At 37.6% G+C, this 21,655-nt stretch overlaps 1 protein-coding gene across 4 annotated transcripts in view; it reads left to right on the top strand.

Annotated features, from left to right (window-relative positions):
• The window catches only part of DPP8 (dipeptidyl peptidase 8), a 68,391-nt gene that overhangs the window by 32,720 nt on the left and 14,016 nt on the right, over positions 1–21,655 (top strand). For all 4 annotated transcript variants that reach the window (XR_007133150.1, XM_047767100.1, XM_047767101.1 and 1 more), the window contains 9 exons: positions 1,101–1,229; positions 3,156–3,217; positions 6,069–6,169; positions 6,848–7,025; positions 8,419–8,578; positions 12,059–12,138; positions 15,250–15,402; positions 15,873–16,008; positions 17,448–17,593. Coding sequence is in view for 3 of the 4 variants with exons in the window: in XM_047767100.1 (XP_047623056.1) it covers positions 1,101–1,229; positions 3,156–3,217; positions 6,069–6,169; positions 6,848–7,025; positions 8,419–8,578; positions 12,059–12,138; positions 15,250–15,402; positions 15,873–16,008; positions 17,448–17,593 (1,145 nt within the window). In the remaining variant the exon portion in view is untranslated. The remainder of the gene's footprint in view (positions 1–1,100; positions 1,230–3,155; positions 3,218–6,068; positions 6,170–6,847; positions 7,026–8,418; positions 8,579–12,058; positions 12,139–15,249; positions 15,403–15,872; positions 16,009–17,447; positions 17,594–21,655) is intronic.

Here is a 21,655-nt window from a genome sequence, read left to right as displayed (position 1 = left end):
TCCCAGGCTACGGGTCAAATTGGAGCTGTAGTTACCAGCCTATGCCACAGCTACAGCAATGCGGGATTGAGCTGCATCTGTGACCTACACCACAGCTCATGGCATTGCCAGATCCTTAACCCACTGAGCAAGGCCAGGGATCGAACCCACATCTTCATGGATAGTCAGATTGTTACCGCTGAGCCATGACAGGAACTCCTGTTTGTTGTATTTTTTTAAATGCTGGTTATGACCCATTGAAAGGTTTCATTACCCATTAATGGATTGCAGCTAGCATTCTGAACACGTCTGTAAGGGACCATGAAAAACATTTATTTTAAAGCCATTTCTTAGATTTGAACATTTTATTTTAAGATGTAAAAGTGTTTCACCATATCTGTATTGTTAGAACAAGATTGTGACATGAGAAATCATGCTAAGTGACGTTAGACAGTGAGCGACTGCCATCATATGCTTTATCATTTATATGTGGACTCTAGAAAAAGGGTACAAATGAAATTTATTTTCAGAACAGAAACAGACTCACAGACTTCAAAAAACATGGTTACCAAAGGGACAGGTTGTGGGGGAGATATGGACTGGGGGGTTTGGGATGAAAATGTTCTAAAATTAGGTTGTGATAATGGTTGTACAACTGTAAATGTAGTAAAATTCATTGAATTAAAAAAAAGATTGTGACATGAATTAGAGAAACCATTAAAAAAAAACTGGACTCCATTTAAGTAGGATTTATTTTATAGAAAATATTTTAAGTGTAGTAATTCCTTTTTCCAAAGAAATATATTTTAAGGTATGCAAGGACTAACATTCTTCACAAGTGTGTTTCCCTTGTTTTAAATATGTGTGTGTAATAGAGAGATAATTGTATGTGTACATATCTATACGATTATCTTCAGTTGTTTATCTGCTAAAAGGAGTAACATTTAAACAGTAAAAGTGGCTTAGCAGTAACTCACCTTGCTCCTGCAAAGATTAGTGGCAGCATATTTTATACATAAACTGTTTTTCACTATGGGAAATATAACACTAGAGGGAATAGTCAATTATGATTACCTCTGGCATGATTCTTCCAAATTTTCAATATTTAATTTCCTTTCAAGCTCCCAGTGGCAGTAAAATTCTTAGAATTCTGTATGAAGAAAATGATGAATCCGAGGTGGAAATTATTCATGTTACATCCCCTTTGTTGGAAACAAGGAGGGCAGATTCATTCCGTTATCCTAAAACAGGTACTATGTTCCATTGGCATTTACATTCACTCTTTCCTACTTTTCTTTTCATTTTATGGCCACACCTGCAGCATGCGGAAGTTCCTGGGCTAAGGATCAAACCAGAGTTGCAGCTGCTGGCCTATACCACGGCCATAGCAACTCCAGATCCAAGCTACATCTGTGACCTGTGTCATAGCTTGTTGCAATGACAGATCCTTAATCTACTGATTAAGACCATGGATTGAACCTGCATCCTCACAGAGACCATGTCAGGTTCTTAACCCACTGAGCCACAATGGAAACTCCCATTCCTACTTTTCAAATAAGATTCTTTCTGCAGTCATCCAAAGATATGGTCAACATTAGTCCTTTACAGACTTAATAATTATAGGCTGATCCTTTTTAATTATTTCAAAGATGGGGAAATGCACAAAACTGATTATTTCAAGAAATGAATAAAAAAGTGTCTTTGCCGGAGTTCCCGCTGTGGCGCAACGGTTTCAGCAGCATCTTGGAAGCGCTAGGATGCAGGTTCGATCCCTAGCCCTGCACAGTAGGCCAAGGATCAAGCAGGGTAGCCAAAATAGAAAAGAAAAAAAAAAAAGGTGTCTTTGCTAGGAAATAAAGATGTTGTATGGCATATTTATTTATTTGTAATTCATTCATCAAATAGTTGAGAAACTTTTGAGTGCCAGGAACTTATATGTGCTGGGAACACATCAGTTCAAAAGCATACTGTATGGGAAAAGAATCTGAAAGAGAATGGGTGTGTGTACATGTATAACTTTTTGCACGGCAGAAATTATCACAACCTTGTAAATCGATTATACTTCAATAAAACTTTAAAAATGGGGAAAAACTAATTTTGTTTTCAAAATATGTGATTTAGTTGCTAATATAAATAAAAAATTATATTAAAAATCTATTACAACACATCAAGTATGTACTATTTTAGAATTTTAATCCAAGTGGTCAGAAAAAGTGCAAAATAATAGATATTTATTGCTAGGAAATAAATAGGGATTATGTTTTTCTGGTTTTTTCTTTTCCTTTTTTGGCTGTGGCACATGGAAGTTCCTGGGCCAGGGATTGAATCCAAGCCATCTCTGACCTACACCACAGCTGTAGCAACACCAGGTCATTAATCCACTCTGCCACAGTGGGAATTCCATGTTCTTAATAAATTAGTAATTTTCTCCATATTGTTGTTTACAGCATTTCAATTGTGAAATAATACAGAATTTGCCTATTTTATTTCATGCTAACTCTTTTTTTTTTTCTTTTCCCTGCGGCATTTGAAGTTCCCCCAGGCCAGGGATCCAATCTGAGCCACAGCTGCAACCTAAGCTGCAAGTGCAGCAACGTTTTAATCCACTGTGCTGCGCCAGATGTTAAACCTGTGTCCCAGTACTCACAAGATGCTGTTGATTCCATTGCGCCGTAGCAGGAACTCCTATTTCATGCTAACTGTTGATGTTTTTCAGCTTCTTTTTTTATACCCATTTTTAAAATTATGAATTTGAAATGAAGTTTTGAGATTCTTTTGTTTATTTTTTAATTTTTTGCTTTTTAGGGCCTCACCTACAGCATATGGAAGTTCCAGGCTAGGGGTCAAATTGGAGCAGCAGCTGCTGGCCTACACCACAGCCGCAGCAATGCGGGATCCGAGCCATGTCTGCAGCCTACTTCACAGCTCACAGCAACACCAGATCCTTAACTCACTGAGCGAGGCCAGGGATCTAACCCGCATCCTCGTGGATACTAGTCGGGTTTGTAACCCACTGAGCTACAATGAGAACTTCAAGTTTTGGGATTCTTATGCAATGAATCCCTGACTATATGCAATATCACTGGTTTAACTAAAGTATAAAAAGGATTATCTGGCAAAATTAGTTGAAATAATTTTGGATGTGCATTACTATTCATTTATATCTCTTTCTAAAGGTACAGCAAATCCAAAAGTCACTTTTAAGATGTCAGAAATACTGATTGATGCTGAAGGAAGGGTAAGTATAAAATGTTGAGTTAACTTTTGTGTCATTTGACTAGGCAGTCAGTAGAAATCTTAGATATACTTTTTATTTTTTGGACTCATTGATCTTGCTGAGACATCTGTGGATCATGATTTCAGGTTCATCTAATTTTCTACTCCAGAAACTTTCTGCTAGTTCCCAAGATAAGAATATTGGGATGTGTGTATTTATTCATTTTTTATGTTCACATCTATGGCATATGGAAGTTCCTGGGCTCGGGGTCAAATCGGAGCTGTAGTTACAGGCCTGCTCCACAGCCACAGAAACACTGGATCCAAGCTGCAGCTGTGACCTACACTGTAGCTTGTGGCAACACCAGATCCTTAACCCACTCAGCGAGGCCAGAGATCAAACCTCATGGACACTATGTCAGCATCTTAACCTGCTAAGACACCATGAAAACTCTGGGATATGCTTATTTATCACTCCTTTCCAGTAGTTTTTCCTCTTTGCCTTTGTTAATACTCCAAATCAATATTTCTTAAATAGCAGTTATTGACTGATGAATTACCTTCTGTGTTGAATAAATGTCTATGGTAGATTAAATATCCATTTCTTATACGTGCTGCTTTCTCTTTGGACAGGCAGATGCCTATAAGTTGAATGCACACAAATTAATTAAAAAGCAGTCTTCTCTGCTAGACTTTTTTTTTTTTTTTAGGGCTGCATCCTTACCATATGGAAGTTCTCAGGCTAGGGGTCTAATCAGAGCCAGAGCTGCCGGCTTCTACCATAGCCATAGCAATGTGGGATCTGAGCTGCATCTGTGACCTACACCACAGCTCACTGCCAACACCAGATCCTTAACCCATTGATCAAGGCCAGGGATCGAACCCGTGTCCTCATGGCTACTAGTCGGATTCATTTCAGTTGAGCCACTACGGGAACTCCCTAGACTTTTTTTTTTAACAGCTTTATTGAGATATAATTCACATACAATATAGTTTCTTCATTTAAAGTTGACATGGCTTTTAGTATATTCACATAATAGTGCACCTATCACCACAATCAATTTTAAAACATTTTCATCACCCCTGAAAGAAACTCACATCCCTTAGTCATCACCCCGAGATGTCTCCATGCCCTGTGTCCCTGGGCTACCACTAATCTACTTTCTATCTATGGATTTGTTTATTCTGGACAGTTCATATAAGTATAATATAGTATCTAGTCTGGGTTCTTTCATTTAGCATTATATTTTCAAGTACTAGTCATATATATATTTTTTAAACTATTCCTTTTTTTTTTTTTGTCTTTTTGCTATTTCTTGGGCCACTCCCGCGGCATATGGAGGTTCCCAGGCTATGGGTCTAATCGGAGCTGCAGCCGCCAGCCTACGCCAGAGCCACAGCGAGCCGCGTCTGCAACCTACACCACAGCTCAAGGCAATGCCGGATCGTTAACCCACTGAGCAAGGGCAGGGACCGAACCCGCAACCTCATGGTTCCTAGTCGGATTCGTTAACCACTGCGCTACGACGGGAACTCCACAAGTACTAGTCATATTGCACCATATAATAGCTTCACTACTTCACTACTTTTTATCACCTAAAAATATTCCTTTGTATGGATATACCACATTTTATTTATCCACGCATCAGCTGTGGACATTTGGATTATTCTCTTTTGGCTGTTAAGAATAATGTTATTGGAGTATCCTGACAACCTAGCAGTTAAGGATCCAATGTTATCACTACTGTGGTGCACATTTGATTCCTGTCCAGGGAACTTTTGCATGCCACAGTGCAGAAAAAAAAAAAAAAAGGTAATGCTACCAGTAATGTGGGTATACAATTTTTTTATGGGCATATGTTTTTATTTCTCTTGGTTAGATACTTAGAAGTGGAATTGTTTTTTGGATCCTGTGATAACTCTATGTTAAACCTATTGAGGAACTGGCAAACTATTTTCCAAAGTGGCTACACTATTTTGTATTTCCATCAGCAGTGTATGTAAGGTTTCCAACTTCTCTACATCTTCATCAACTCTGTTATTATTTGTCTTATAGCCATCTTAGTGGGTTTGAAGTTGTATCTTATTGTGGTTTTGACTTACATTTTTCTGATGGCTAATGATGTTGAGCATCTTTTCATGTGCTTATTGGCCATTTGTGTATCTTCTTTGGAGAACTGTCTATTCAGATCCTTTGTATATTTAAAAATAATTTTTTTTAATTGTGTTAGCTAGACTATTAAAAAAGTTTACTTACCCAGTACCATTTTAGTAATATATTACACAAATAGTGTTTTAGGCTAAAATATAAGGAACTAAGGACTATTATTTTTCTTAAATACTAGAGTCTGAAGTGATAAAACCTGATTTTACCAGTTATTATCAAGAATTCCGGAGTTCACTTCATGGCTCAGCAGTTAACAAACCTGACTAGGATCTATGAGGATGCGGGCTTGATCTCTGGCCTCGCTCTGTGGGTTAAGGATCTGGCACTGGCTTGAGCTGTGGTGTAGATCGCAGATGCAGCTTGGGTCTGGCGTTGCTGTGGCTGTGGCCCCTAGCTTGGGAACCTCCATATGCCGTGGGAGCAGCCCTAAAGAGGAAAAAAAAAAAAAAAGAATTATGTTAGTGTAAACTCATGGGAAAAGACTTTTAGACCATGCTAATTCTGGTAGTTAGAACTTTTTAGGCATAAAGAGCACCAGTGTAGGTCACCCACAAGTTACCACCAAGTTACTGCTGATTTTGCTGTATGCTGTGCACCTAAGACTGAAAAAGTATTACGCTGTTAAATATAGCAACATAAGTAGACCAGTAAGCTAGTTATTTATCTCAATCTTCTATAACTAGATTCCTTTTTTCTTTTTTAATAGATTATAGATGTCATAGATAAGGAACTAATTCAGCCTTTTGAGATTCTGTTTGAAGGAGTTGAATATATTGCCAGAGCTGGATGGACTCCAGAGGGAAAATAGTGCGTATGTTAAATTGTCACTTCTTTGCAAATAATTTAGCATCTAGAACTGTCTATGCTATTAGGTTTTCCTTTCTGTTGGAGCTGCCTTCACATGTAAATTTGTAGGGTAGTATTTCTGCACAGTAAATTTTTTCTGAATTAAGTTGATTTATAGATTTGTAACCCTATAAGCATAGCTGCATAGCATTTTAATTCTCTTACTTAGCTAGTCATGGTTTCACAGTGTTATTTGCAGTTACATTGTTTGACTTTCAGGCTCACATGTCAGTGTGAATTTTTTGTATTGTGTACCTTAAGCAGAAGTATGTGTAGAGCCTTATATGAAGATGATAGCATATAGTAGCTGTGTCTAATGTGGACAACAGGAGTTTCATGAGGCTGGCATTTGTGGATATTAAAGGGAGAAAACAGTTTCAAAGACCATCTGTGATTTTGGATATTTAAAGAAAACTGCTTTTAAAAACTCTACTCAAGCTTAATTTAAAAAAAATAAGTATAGAATAAGCTACTACTTTTAATTAGCCATTTGTAAGTGATGATTTAGCATATATTAAACCAATTCTCTCATTATGATAACAGAAATAATTGATGTGTGCTAGGAGACAGAGTAGTGGAATGTTCATTTTCTGAGAGTATGCTTTATTTTTGGTGCTTTTCTTTTATTTATTTAACTAGTGCTTGGGCCATCCTACTAGATCGCTCCCAAACTCGCCTACAGATAGTGTTGATCTCACCTGAATTATTTATCCCAGTAGAAGATGATGCCATGGAAAGACAGAGACTCATCGAGTCAGTGCCTGACTCTGTGACACCACTGATTATCTATGAAGAAACAACAGACATCTGGATAAATGTATGCATGATTTCTTGTACTTGGTTTAAATATTTCCTTAGAATGCTAAAGCAAATGAAGCTCCACAGCAAACTTTCAAAATGAATTTTTTAAGGAGTTCCTGTTGTGGCTCAGTGGTTAACGAATCTGAGAACCATGAGGTTGTGGGTTCAATCCCTGGCCTTGCTCAGTGGGTTAAGGATCCGGCGTTGCCGTGAGCTGGGGTGTAGGTCACAGACGTGGCTCAGATCTGGTGTTGCTGTGGCTCTGGCGTAGGCCGGCGGCTACAGCTCCGATTAGACCCATAGCCTGGGAACCTCCATATGCGGCAGGGGCAGCCTTAGAAAAGCCAAAAAAAAAAAAAAAAAGAATTTTTTAAGTTCAGAGTAACCACGAGTGTTATTTGCTTAGTTTGAATATTTCAAATTTGAATGATGGTTCTAGAATGGAGAATGGTTTGTAGATAGAAGGTAGATGCCATTGAAATGACATCTGCCTGGTTGCAGAATTGCCCTTGTTCCTGGATACATCACATATTGAAAATACAATCTCATTATTGCCTCTGAGAGGACCACAAAAGCAAAGACTTTCTCTTTTAAGTTGACAGACTCTACCAAAATATACCAGTTTTGCACTGAGTTTTTCATTTTTCAGCTTAAAGGAAAAAACTTAAACAAAATAAATAAAGCCAGGTCACTCCCCGGCTGAATATAGGCTTCATATGATTCACCTGAACATGTGTTTTCTCTTCAAATGCTAGAGTATTTCTCTCAGGAAAAGAAAAGTTAAAAACATTTTCCTCATCATTTCTGTAATAAGATTTATATCATTAAACAAACCTCGGGAGTTCCTATTTTGGCTCAGCAGTAACAAACCGGACTAGTATCCATGAGGACACAGGTTCAATCCTGGCCCCGTTCATTGGGTTAAGGATCCGGCATTGCCCTGAGCTGTGGTATAGGTTGTAGATGCAGCTTGGATCTGGTGTGGCTGTGGCTGTGGCCAGCAGCTGCAGCTCCAATTCAACCCCTAGCCTAGGAGCTTCATATGCCATAGGTGTGGCCCTAAAAAGACAAAAAAAAAAAAAAAAAACCCAACACACACAAACTTCATACCATGTTTCAAAGAATTGCAGAGATGGTGAGTAAGAAGTGGCTTTTGGTCATGTTTTCCTTTTTTCTCCACCTGGAAGCATTTACTTCTCAGTAGATGACGTCTTTGACTAAAGTAAGATAAATTTGAAAGGTCCAAGCAAAATCTATAGTTGTCCATATACCATAACCCTAGCCTGACAGTTATTTATATTTCAGAGTATCTTTATCAAGTAATTAATTCTTCTTTCTTTGGTTTAATTAAATGGTTTATGTAGTATTTTCATTAATGTGTGTAGTAAATTAAGCTATTCATTTTACAGATCCATGACATCTTTCATGTTTTTCCCCAAAGTCATGAAGATGAAATTGAATTTATTTTTGCCTCTGAATGCAAAACAGGTTTCCGTCATTTATATAAAATCACATCCATTTTAAAGGAGAGCAAATATAAACGATCCAGTGGTGGGCTGCCAGCCCCAAGTAAGAAATCCTTTTGTATTTAAAAAGGGGAAAATGTTGGGAGCAGAAAGTAGGAGGGGTAGGGTAATGTAATGTCTTTTTTGTGTACTTTGTAAGCATGGGACAAAGTTCTTGATGGATACATAGTAAACTATTAATAGTGGGTAATCTCTGGATATTGGGATTATTTTTACTTGCTGTTTTTACCTTGACTATACTTTTTAATTTGTTTAACATGAACTCATAATTTTTAGATTAAAAAAGCTATTTTTAAAATATTATATAGTTATTAGATACTTGTACATGCTAGATGTTTTTTATACTGTCTACGTCTACACTGAATTTAATATATAGTTATTGCTCTTCAGATTGATACAATTATTTTGTCCAAAGTGAAATTAAATACTGTGTTGGCTAAAGTTAATTTCTTTAAAAAAAAAAAAAAGTGATGGTTTTCCTATGGGAAACGTAATATAGAATGTGTAAGCCTAGAAAAAGTGAAATGGCGCAAGAATATTCCTGTGTTTTTAAAAAATTGAGTCACAGTTTTCTACTTTAATAATACAGAGTTTGTTTTGGAATAGTAAGCATTTTATGGTATTATGTTATATGCTTTACTGCCATTTGTAACTTAGACTCAAGAGAACTATTTTTTTTTTAATTGTGGTAAAATATACGTAACAAAATTTACAATTTTAACCCTTTTAAGTGTGCAGTTTCATGGCACTAAGTATATATTGTTCTACAACCATCACCACCATCCACCTCCAGAACTTTTTTCATTTTCCAAAACTGAAACTATCCAGTAAATAATACCCAGTATAGTGGAAAATAAATTATAATTCCTCATTCCTTCCTCCCCTTAATCCCTGGCAACCACTTTTTTGTCTCAATGAATTTGACTATTCTAGCTACCTCATTTAAATGGAATCTTACAGTATTTGTCCTTTTTTGACTGGCTTATTCATTTAGCACAGTATCCTCAAGGTTCATCCAGGTTGTAGCATGTGACAGAATGTCCTTTCTTTTTAAAGTTGAATAATATTCCATTGTTTGTATAAACACATATTGTTTATCCATTCATCTGTCCACGAACAGTTGAGTTGCTTCTACATTTTGGCTCTTGTGAATAATGCTGCTATGAACATGGGTGTCCAGATATCTATTTAAGACCTTGCTTTCAATTCTTTGGGTTATATACCTAGAAGTGAAATTGCTGGGTATGGTAATTCCTTTTTAATTTTTTGAGGAACTGCTATACTCTTTTCCATAGCAGCTGCATCTTAATACATTCCCATTAGCAGTGCACAAAGAGTCCCATTTCTCCATATCCTTGCTCTCATATGTTATTTTCTGGGTGTTGGATTTGGTTTGGTTTGGTGAGAGCTATACTAGTGGGTGTGAAATAGCATGTCGTTGTGCTTTTTTGTTGTTGTCGTTGTTGCTATTTCTTAGGCCACTCCCGCGGCATATGGAGGTTCCCAGGCTAGGGGTCCAATCGGAGCTGTAGCCACCGGCCTACGCCAGAGCCACAGCAACGCGGGATCCGAGCCGCGTCTGCAACCTACACCACAGCTCACGGCAACGCCGGATCGTTAACCCACTGAGCAAGGGCAGGGACCAAACCCGCAACCTCATGGTTCCTAGTCAGATTCGTTAACCACTGCGCCACAATGGGAACTCCCGTTGTGCTTTTGATTTGCATTTTCCTAGTGATTAGTAACATTATCATGTGCGTACTAGCCACTTGTGTATCTTCTTTGGAGAAATGTCCATTTGACTTCTTTGCCAACCTTTTAATTGGGTTATTTTTTCATCATGGCCTTTTGAATATCATTCATTAAGAAACAATGAGGGAGTTCCTGTCGTGGCGCAGTGGTTAACGAATCCGACTAGGAACCATGAGGTTGCGGGTTCGAGCCCTGCCCTTGCTCAGTGGGTTAACAATCTGTTGTTGCCGTAAGCTGTGGTGTAGATTGCAGACGTGGCTCGGATCCCGAGTTGCTGTGGCTCTGGCATAGGCCAGTGGCTACAGCTCCGATTCGACCCCTAGCCTGGGAACCTCCATATGCCGCGGGTGACAAAAAAAAAAGAAAGAAAGAAACAATGAGCTATGTCTTAGGACTTGCAAAGTAAATACTGCCCATAACTTTGCTCCTTCTGTTAACCTATTTATTTTAATTCAGACAAGATCTTGTATGTCCAGGATGGAATTTTTTCCCTAAGAGCCTTATTTTAATTTGACCCTTGTTATAAAATTGCCCTTACTACTTCCTCTGTTGTTCAGAAATTAAATCCACTTATGGAATTCTAGAAAATTTAGTGATAAAGACTGGACAAAGAGCTATGAATAGTAGTTAGTTAGCTAAAACAACATGCTTGGGACAGTGATAAAGAGATGTTAAATTAAAATTGTATACTCCAATTGAATAATAAAAGAGCAATCACTTCAGCTAATATTCATCTCAGAACGCCTAGCCTCTGTTCCCTCTTAATGTCTGTATCTGGGCCCCTGAGTTTGTCTATCTCTTCTTTTCATTTCCCTCATCTTTACCTAGTTTTACTTTCTCCAGATCTTCCTCCTTTTCCTTGATGTCCATTTTATTTTCCTTATCCCTCCTCTTTTCTTCCTTTAGTGGCTATGATATAAAACAATTAGCATTTGTTATATGTTAAATAATATTTATTTTCTGGTGATAAAGTGTAAAGTACTAAGTTAATTTTTGTATCTAAGAAAAAGAAATCTTTTTTTTTTTTTTTTTAATTAACTTGAGTAGGACCCTGGTTAAAGTCCTGTATCATCTCACCATCTCAGCTGTCACTCCCCACAGGCAGAGCTAGCAGAAGCTAAGCATAAAGAATGCTTTCCATTTTTTTTAACCTCCTCCTCCTTAGGCCACTGAGAGAGCCTCATCTACCAAGACAGAATCTTTTTTAAAGATAAATGGGACATGTTGGTATTTACTATGGTAATACTCAATTTGTTTTTGGCAAATGAAAAACAGTTAATTATATTAAAATTTTCCTTGTATGGCTTTTTAAGTAGTTTGTTGCATTTCTAGGAGAAATGCCTTATCAACCCATTAATTTTTTTGTTTAACCAAAGTTTAGGAATGCAAGTGCTTTTGAGTTCTTTTGTGCTTTGCCATAAGTAGCTATTTTGCTATTTTCACTTTATTTATATGGATTATTCCATTATTATAATGGAAACTCATAACTTAGAATTTTTAAAACTGTAGACTTTATATTAAGGTAAAATTCATATAATGTTAAATTGACCATTTTAAAGTGAACATTAAAAATGAGCAGTGGCATTTACTACATTCACAGTGTTGTGCAACTACCACCTCTGGTTCCAAAATATTTTATTACTCCAGATATACCATGAATTTTTCAGTTTATCTTTTTTGGGTGAAAAAAGTGTTTAGAATACTATTTATTTATTTATTTTTACTTATAGTCTGATGTAAGGTGCTGGATTTTAACTATATTTATCTTTAGGTGATTTCAAGTGTCCTGTCAAAGAGGAAATAGCAATTACCAGTGGTGAATGGGAAGTTCTTGGCCGTCACGGATCTAATGTATGTTCTTTTATTCTACTGGTATGTTTAGTCAACATTAGCTATGTGTATGCAGTACTAAAATCAGTAGTGAAACTTTATATGACCCCAGTATTTTGAAAATACTAAATTAGGGCCTGAAAGAACTCAGGAAAAGGAGAATCTTAATTTAAACTATAAATCTCACCCATTTTATAACCCTGGTATTAGATATGTTTTGGTTATTAAAGTTTCATCAGTTTTAGATACATTGTTGCTACTTAGTAAGGAAAGAGCTGGTCCATACTTTTCAAGCCTAGCAAAAGCGAGTTAGAATATAGTTTGAAAATTATTTCTAAATCTCTTATAGACTACTTGTGTCATTTCTACATTAGAAATTTCATTTACAATTTCTGATAGTGATGTTCTTTCAGTCAGCTATCTTACCTCACGATTTAAAGTTTCATTTACCCCCTACAAAATATGACGGACATTTATATAGCGCATAGATTGGTAAGGAAAAAGAGGGAACTCCATCCTCTGTTTCACTCTTGGCATATGGCTTTCTGTAGCAATTCAATGAATTCTAATTTTTTTTCTTTTGCCTTTTATAGTACCTTGTGTTTGTTTCAACTTTCAGTTAGGTGGTCAGTTTCATGAGATCTCTAAGAACTCCATCCTTTATATGTGTGATACATACAGTTAAGTTGGTGTATGCTACCAGGATTTAGTGAAGGCCTGTGATTTCCTCAAATTGATTCAGAGATTTATTGAAGGATTATGTATACTGGCTACTGTAGAAGTCACTCATAGTCCCCAAGGTGATTAAGGAGAAAGAAGGAAGATCCAGGTCCCAGGTTTGTTTTTCTTGGTAAAAAACTTTAGAATATAATAGGTGGCCTTTAAGGTCTCATTTCCACTGAGAGTGTCACATGGCCTTCTGGTTACATGTTCAATACATTTTTTTCTGTTTAGGGACTTTGCATGTTATTATCACCTGAGAAAAATCTTACGGTGGAATTCTAAGTTCTGAAAAAAAATATTTACACTAATGTAAACTTAATGCTTGATAATACTGAAGGAACCCTCCCCAAATTGTATTTATGCAGATCTGAACCTTGTTTGGGCAACCTAAATGTCCTTCTACTACTTGCTATAATGTGCTTCAATTTTCTTCTTTGTTTATATCATGCTTAGTTTTGTGATGAGTCTGTGTCTTTCTTTCTTACTCTTCTATTTCCCCTCTACCCTTGCTTTATTTATTTATTTATTTTAAAAGTTTTTTTCTGCTTTCGCTGGTAACCTTGTTCATGCCCAAAAGTTTCCAATGACAGTAATTGAATAGAGCTTTGAGGCTTTTAAGCCCATGTGCTCCTTAGGGTTCTCAGAATGTGGTCCCTGGACAAGCAGTAAAGCATCAGCATGACCTGGGAACTTACAACTGTAGATCCCTGGGCCCACCTCAGACCTCCTGAATTGAAAACTATCATTGTGGGACCCAGCAATCTGTTTCACAAGCCCCTTAGGTCATTCTGATACCAAGGGATTCTGAAACCCTCAGGTGTTACATTTAAAGTTGTTATTTGAAGCAAAGAGAAGGGGAGTGAGGAATTAACCAGTTATTCTTTTTTTTTTTTGTCTTTTTGCCTTTTCTAGGGCCACACCCGCAGCATATGGAGGTTCCCAGGCTAGGAGTCTAATCGGAGCTGTAGCTGCCAACCTACACCAGAACCACAGCAACTCAGGATCCGAGCTGTGTCTGCAACCTACACCACAGCTCATGGCAATGCTGGATCCTTAACCCACTGAACAAGGCCAGGGATCAAACCCACAACCTCATGGTTCCTAGTCAGATTCGTTAACCACTGAGCCATGATGGGAACTCCTATTTATTCAATTTTGAAATGCCTGACTGACTTCTAGATGCTAGGTCAAGAGCAGAGCCTGTCCTGACCTTTTGCACAGATTAATACATACCTGTGATTCATGAATGCTTGATCTGCCATTTCTTATCCTTTGTATCCTTTCTGTCTTTGTCATATGGGCCTTCTTAATGTCATATAGTTATTTGTATATCCATGAATATTAAAAAATGTTTATAGTGATGAAGTAGAAGATTCCTGGAGAAAATGTGGCATTTAAACATACTTGCTTTTAGAAATGAGGAGTTCCCGTCGTGGCGCAGTGGTTAACGAATCCGACTGGGAACCATGAGGTTGCGGGTTCGGTCCCTGCCCTTGCTCAGTGGGTTGAAGATCCGGCGTTGCCGTGAGCTGTGGTGTAGGTTGCAGGCGCGGCTTGGATCCCGTGTTGCTGTGGCTCTGGTGTGGGCTGGCAGCTACAGCTCCGATTGGACCCCTAGCCTGGGAACCTCCATGTGCCGCAGGAGCGGCCCAAAGAAATAGCAAAAAGACAAATAAAAATAAATAAATAAATAAATAGAAATGTACCTTTATTTTCTTTGTTTTGTAAGGAAAAAAAATCTGAATTTTATTAAACATTTTGTGAGTAGGCTGCTAAAAGGTTTTGATAAAGGAACAATAAAAGCCATTTATTTAGAATCTTACTGTAATTTGGCAAGAATATTAAGTGAATTCAGTATTGTGACTTCTTTATAAGATCTTTCATACCTATTTATAAACTATACCAATATTGAAAGTGATTGAGTGATTGTGTGCAATTACTCCTTAACCCAAGAGAAAAATATTTTTGCAAATTTGTGCAAAACACCAAAGAAGTACACCTAAGATAATGCTGCACTAACAGAAATAGACAGGATACCTAAATTAGACTTTTTAATGTATGCAGGAATGGTTGACTTGAGCTTGAATATAGGTATTTTTTCTCTATAAAGTGTTGTCATTTCAGTGAAATAATTCTTATATTTTAAGAAAAGCACACATTCTAACCATATAGGAAACTACCAATAGCATGCAACTTAGGCGTCTTTTTTTCCTTCTGGACAAGATCTATTCTTAGCTATAAGACATGAACAAAACCAACTCAGGTTTAGTAACATCGATGACAAATTTTTAAAAAGAGGCACAAGGCAAAGGATGACTCAAATGATTCTGGATAAAATTTGATGTTGTTTGATGAATTACTGGCCTTGCAGAGGTCATACTAGCATTGGTTTTTTTGTTCTTTTGACAGATCCAGGTTGATGAAGTCAGAAAGCTGGTATACTTTGAAGGCACCAAAGATTCTCCTTTAGAACATCACTTATATGTGGTCAGTTATGTAAACCCTGGAGAGGTGACAAGGCTGACCGACCGTGGCTATTCCCACTCTTGCTGCATCAGCCGGGTATTAAGTCCTTGTTTGAAAACGGTTTCGTCATATTAAAAACCCTCTGCTTGGAGTTCCCGCTATGGCACAGTGGGTTAATGATTCAGCTTGTCTCTAAGGAGGTGCTGGTTCAGTCCCCTGCCCTGGGTAGTGGGTTAAGGATCTGGCATTGCTGCAGCTGTGGCACAGGTCACAGTTCTGGCTTGGATTCGATCCCTAGCCCAGGGACTTCTGTATGTTGTGTGCAAGGCATCTAAAAAAGAAAGGAAGGAAGGAAGAAAAACCCTCCACTCATGTGATACTCCTTTTAAATAACATGAAAATTAAAGTTGGCATGCAAAAACTTAGCTTTAACTTCAGCATTTTTTAATGTATGTAAGTGGTCAGATTCTGATTACACTCCTGCTATGGTATCTGTGCAGGTGTAGCAACATACAACCTTTTTCACTTTTCTGTGGGGAAAAAGTAATTGTTTTTCTTTTCTCTAGCATTGTGACTTCTTTATAAGTAAGTATAGTAATCAGAAGAATCCACACTGTGTGTCCCTTTACAAGCTATCAAGTGCTGAAGATGATCCAACTTGCAAAACAAAGGAATTTTGGGCCACCATTTTGGATTCAGCAGGTACTCATTTCCCTGAATCTTAAGTAGAACTGGTACTATGTCCACATTTCCTAGACAGAGTCTTCCCATCTCTCACCACTGCTTATCCCTGAACTTCTGGGTTCCTGCTTGATAACCACCCCTCCTAGTCTGTCAACTATCAAATAAGACTGGTTAGTTACCTCCTACTCCAGGCAGGAACAAGTCTGGAAAACTTTTTTGAAAATAAGATTAGAATAGTCAAGGTGTCAGGAAGTGATTTATTCACATGTTTGGATGATTTCCCAGATAAACAAATGAACTTGAAGGTAATATATACTGAACTAGTAAGATTTTTGAGTAAGGAAGCTGCAGCTTTAAGGAATACTCAGCTGGTAGCTTTCTTAAATTTCTAAAGTACCTGCAATAGCCGTCTTAATGATAGAACACTCATTCTGTATGGGAGTGAAGGGTACTGTGAATTACCTTTTTTTTTTTTTTTTGTCTTTTTGCCATTTCTTGGGCCGCTCCCGCGGCATATGGAGGTTCCCAGGCTAGGGGTCTAATCGGAGCTGTAGCTGCCAGCCTACGCCAGAGCCACGGCAACGCGGGATCCAAGCCGCATCTGTGGCCTACACCACAGCTCACGGCAACGCCGGATCGTTAACCCACTGAGCAAGGGCAGGGCTCGAACCCGCAACTTCATGGTTCCTAGTCGGATTCGTTAACCACTGTGCCATGACAGGAACTCCTGAATTACCTATTTTTAAAATGCTTGGTTTCTTAAACATACAAATGGACTAGTTTTATATATCTTTTAATTCATTTTTATCCCCAAATCCTTTTTCCTGTTAAGTATTTTCCACGATAAATGTCTCCTAAGGGATTAAGAAATTACTGCAAAATCACAAGGTATTCTAATGTCTCCAATCAGAATTTATAATATGGTGATGATCTCTACTTAGATTGTAACATTATCCAATATACACAGACTTCTGATAGGTCTGTATTGCTTTGGAAAACCAAATGCTAATCATGACTTTCTTTTTTTCTGGATTCTGATTAGGGTTATTCTCTAATGATCAGAAACAATTGTTTATTGAGCACCTGCTGTGAGCAAGTCAAATTGACTAAGTTAATATGCACTTTCAGTTTCTAATCAGGTATATGGCTTAACCATCAATAAGTTACAGAAACCAGGCACAAAGTATTTGCGTTGTTCTGCATATAACTACCTCTTGGGCTCCAAGGATTATTCATAATACTGTGTATCTGTTTCTGAAATAGATAATTCGCTATGTTCATTAGATTTTCTTTGTAAAAGATATCCATTTGGGCTTAATTTCTTGCTTATCGCCTGAAAAGGGGATGGCCCATTATTTGGGCATAGGGTAGTGAGTTTATGGTATATTTTCCTTGCTCTCAGATTGTTGAGCTCCCTTAAGAATTCCTTTTACAGTCTCTGTGTTACCTCCTCGTAGGTCCTCTTCCTGACTACACCCCTCCAGAAATTTTCTCTTTTGAAAGCACTACTGGCTTTACTTTGTATGGGATGCTGTACAAACCTCATGATCTACAACCTGGAAAGAAATACCCTACTGTGCTATTTATATATGGTGGTCCTCAGGTGGGCATATTTATATACATACATATACATGTGTGAGTGTATAACTTTTCATTTTCTTTTTCTTTTAGGTGATTTGTTTGTTAAATGTCTGGGCAATTGTTTAAGATTTGAACATTGCTGGGTGTATGCTGTTATTGACTCTGACTTAATGCTCTAATTATCCAATTTAGGAATTCAGGAAGCTGGATTTTGTTAGATGGCTAATTTGAAAATCAATGTCAATTTCTTAATTTACAACGAGGTCTGTAACTGTCATGGGAAATGTAATATTCACATCAGTAGGGAAATGTGTTGTCTTCTAAGTAGGGAAATTGTTTGGGAAATGAAATTAAATAATTAAATGTCTTTTTAAATAAAGAATCTTAACGGATATTTTTGAAAGCTTTGGTGGCCTAATGAATTCCCCCTCTTCATTCTAAGGCCATATCTCTGAAGCAGGCTATAATACTTTTATCAGCTACTTAAGGCAGCTGTACTACTATTCAGCACTGCAAGAAGTTTACACCTTGATTTTCTTTTCTTCTGGATTAGATATTAGGACATGAGTATTAAGTAAATTGACTATCAGATTGAAGTATTTTGGGTAGGTGAATTGGCTAATTGGTAATTTTTTTGAAAGTTTAATCTTGGTTATCTATCTCACATTGAGCCCCTGAAGAAATTAGAATATAATTATGCTGTTTCTAGTACAACTCTCTTGTATTCAGTAAATATCCTTTATAGTTACACTCAGTTATTCAGATCTGGAAAAGTATCTAGATGTCAAATTATCCCAAAAAAATCAAAGTAAAACATATAAGCCATAAGATCTCAGCAATGATGGTCATATATCAAGTTAAATCACTGCCATTTTTAGTGTGTTTTACAAACAAAACATGATTCACATTTATATTATAGTCATCTACACATAAAACATAGAAGAGTAAATTAGACTTCTGTTAAAAACTTGGAGCTAAATCTTTATGAACTTAAAAAGCATAATATGAAGAAATCAAAGAGAGAAATTACACTCTCAGAAGCTTTCTTGCTTTTTTTTTGTATTATTTTGATATTAAGACCAAGTAAGAAGGATGTTTCTCCTTCCCAATGAAGAAGTGATATATGAGATGTGGAAACACACTATAAAAACTAGCTGGTTATTTAGATTTTAAGACTAAAGGACTCCTTATATTAGTAATTAAGTTTAAAAAGTCAAAGCCATATGAAAATATTATCAATAACACTAATCATTAGGGAAATACAAATCTAAATCACAGTAAGGGAGTTCCCATCGTGGCTCAGTGGTTAACGAATCCGACTAGGAACCATGAGGTTGCAGGTTCGATCCCCGGCCTTGCTCAGTGGGTTAAGGATCTGGCGTTGCCGTGAGCTGTGGTATAGGTTGCAGATGCGGCTTGGATCCCAAGTTGCTGTGGCTCAGGTGTAGGCCAGTAGCTACAGCTCTGATTCAACTGCTAGCCTGGGAACTTCCATATGCCTCGGGAGCAGCCCTAGAAAAGGCAAAAAGACCAAAAAAATAGATAAATAAATAAATAAATCACAGTAAGATACCACTTCATACCCTTTAGGATAGCTATTATTAAAATAAAATAAAATAAAATAAACTAACAACTGTTATTAGAGTGTAGAAAAATTACAACTCTGATACATTGCTGATGGGAATGTAAAATTGTACAGCCACTCTGGAAAACAATATGACAGTACATGACAAATTTAAATGTACAGTTGATCTGGAGTTCCCGTCGTCGTGGCACAGTGGTTAACGAACCTGACTATGAACCATGGGGTTGCCGGTTCGATTCCTGGCCTTGCTCAGTGGGTTAAGGATCCGGCCTACAGCTCTGATTCAACCCAACCCCTAGCCTGGGAATCTCCATATGCCGTGGGAGCAGCCCTAGAAAAGACAAAAAAAAAAAAAAAAAGAAGAAGAAGAAGAAAAAATAAATGTAGAGTTGATCTGATCCAGTAATTCCATTTCAGGATGTACATCCAAAAGAATTGAAAGCTGAAACTTGAATAGATACTTGTATACCAATGTTGATTGAACATTATTCACAATAGCCAAAAGTGGAAGCAACCCCATTGTCCATTGACTGGTGAATGGGTAAACGCAATGTGGTATATAAGGGAATATAATGCAGCATTTAAAGAAAAAAGGAGGAGTTTCCATTGTGGCGCAGCAGAAACAAATCTGACTAGTAACCATGAGGTTGCAGCTTCGATTGCTGGCCTCACTCAGTGGGTTAAGGATCCAGCATTGCCTTGAGCTGTGGTGTAGGTCGCAGACACAGCTGGGATCCTCCCTTGCTGTGGCTGTGGCAGTGGCTGTGGCTGTGGCTGGCAGCTGTAGCTCGGTTTCGACTCCTAGCCTAGGAACCTCCATATGCTGCGGGTGTGGCCCTAAAAAAGCAAAAAAGGAGGAAATTCTGACACATGCTACAATATGGATGAACCTTGAGACATTATGCTAAGTGAAATAAGCCAGACTCAGAAGGATATTGTATTATTCATGAAGTTCCCATCGTGGCGCAGCAGAAACAAATCTGACTAGGAACCATGAGGTTGCAGCTTCAATCCCTGGCCTTGTTCAGTGGGTTAAGGATCCAGCATTGCTGTGAGCTGTAGTGTAGGTCGCAGATGTGGCTTGCATCTGGTGTGGCTGTGGCTGTGGCATAAGCCGGCAGCTGTAGCTCCAATTAGACCCCTAGCTTGGAAACCTCCATATGCCTTGAGAGCAACCCTAAAAAATAAATAAAATTTTTTAAAAGGCAAAAAAAAAGAAGGGTATTGTATTATTCCACTTGTATGAGGTACCCAGAAGACACAAGTTCACAGAGACAGAAAGTAGGATAGAGGTTGTCAGGCACTGGAGGAGAGATAGGGAGTTATTTTCAGTAGATTAGAAATTTCTATTGGGGATGATTAAGAAGCTCTGGAAATGTATAGTGGTTGCACAATAGTGTGAATGTACTTAATACTACTAAATTATGCATTTAAAATGGTTAAATTGTATGTTTTACCATAATAGAAAAGGTCCTTGCTAGTGCAGTTAAAACTGTTTGTTTGGAGGATTTTATGAATATGACTGCATTTTTTTTGCTCTGTAGAAAGATTTCTTTCTCAGATTATTCTTTGGAAGCATTCAAATTTGGTGAGGCCACAAGAGAATCTGGTATTCAGTTTGCAGGGAGATTTCACCATAAGACTTAATGCGATAGAATGCTTCTGGCACTTGAACCCCCTGGGAGATCATTCATCCTCCTGTTTGATGACCATTTGGGTTAGTTATGAGGAGGTGCTTTAATATAAGACCAGATCATTCAAATAGCACACAATAACCTTGTGAAATTTGATTAAACTGTATAAATGCTTCAGGCCATGTTTGTTCTTAGTGTATATTCAGGTCAAAGTGGAAATCTTTTGAATAGCAACAGTGTCATAATTTATAACATTAAGTGAATTTCTTAGTCACTAGATTTAGTGATGTCTGTAGTTGGACAAAAGTGAAATCCAAGTTGAAATTCCCACTGTGGCAAGTGGGATCAGCAGACTCTCTGAGTGCTGGAACAGAGGTTCAATCCCCAGCCTGGCCCAGTGGGTTTAAGGATCCAGTGTTGCCAGGTAGAAGCTGTGGCTCAGATGTGGCCTAGGAACTGCATATGTTGCAGAATGACTAAAAAAAAAGAAAAAAGGAAAAAAAAAATACAAAAAAAGATTACCTATTTTTTTTTACAGTGCAAAATCTGAGGAAATCAACAAGTATTTTTCCCATTAAAGTCAATAAGTCTTAGTTCTTTAAACTTTTCATTGATAACAGTTGTATATTTTTAAATGTTTATTTATGGAGTTCCTGTCGTAGCTCAGCAGTTAATGAATCTGACTGGCATCCATGAGAATGCAGTTTCAATCCCTGGCCTCACTCAGCGGATTAAGGATCTGGCGTTGCCATGAGCTGTGATATAGGTCAAAGACTCAGCTCAGATCCTGAGTTGCTGTGGCTGTGGTGTAGGCCAGCAGCTACAGCTCCAATTCAACTCCTAGCCTGAGAATCTCCATATGCAA

Source organism: Phacochoerus africanus, chromosome 2 (genome assembly GCF_016906955.1).
Source record: "Phacochoerus africanus isolate WHEZ1 chromosome 2, ROS_Pafr_v1, whole genome shotgun sequence".
Classification (NCBI taxonomy): domain Eukaryota; kingdom Metazoa; phylum Chordata; class Mammalia; order Artiodactyla; family Suidae; genus Phacochoerus; species Phacochoerus africanus.
The sequence above is the reverse complement of the archived record's forward strand: the minus strand, read 5'-3'. Positions and strand labels throughout refer to the sequence as shown.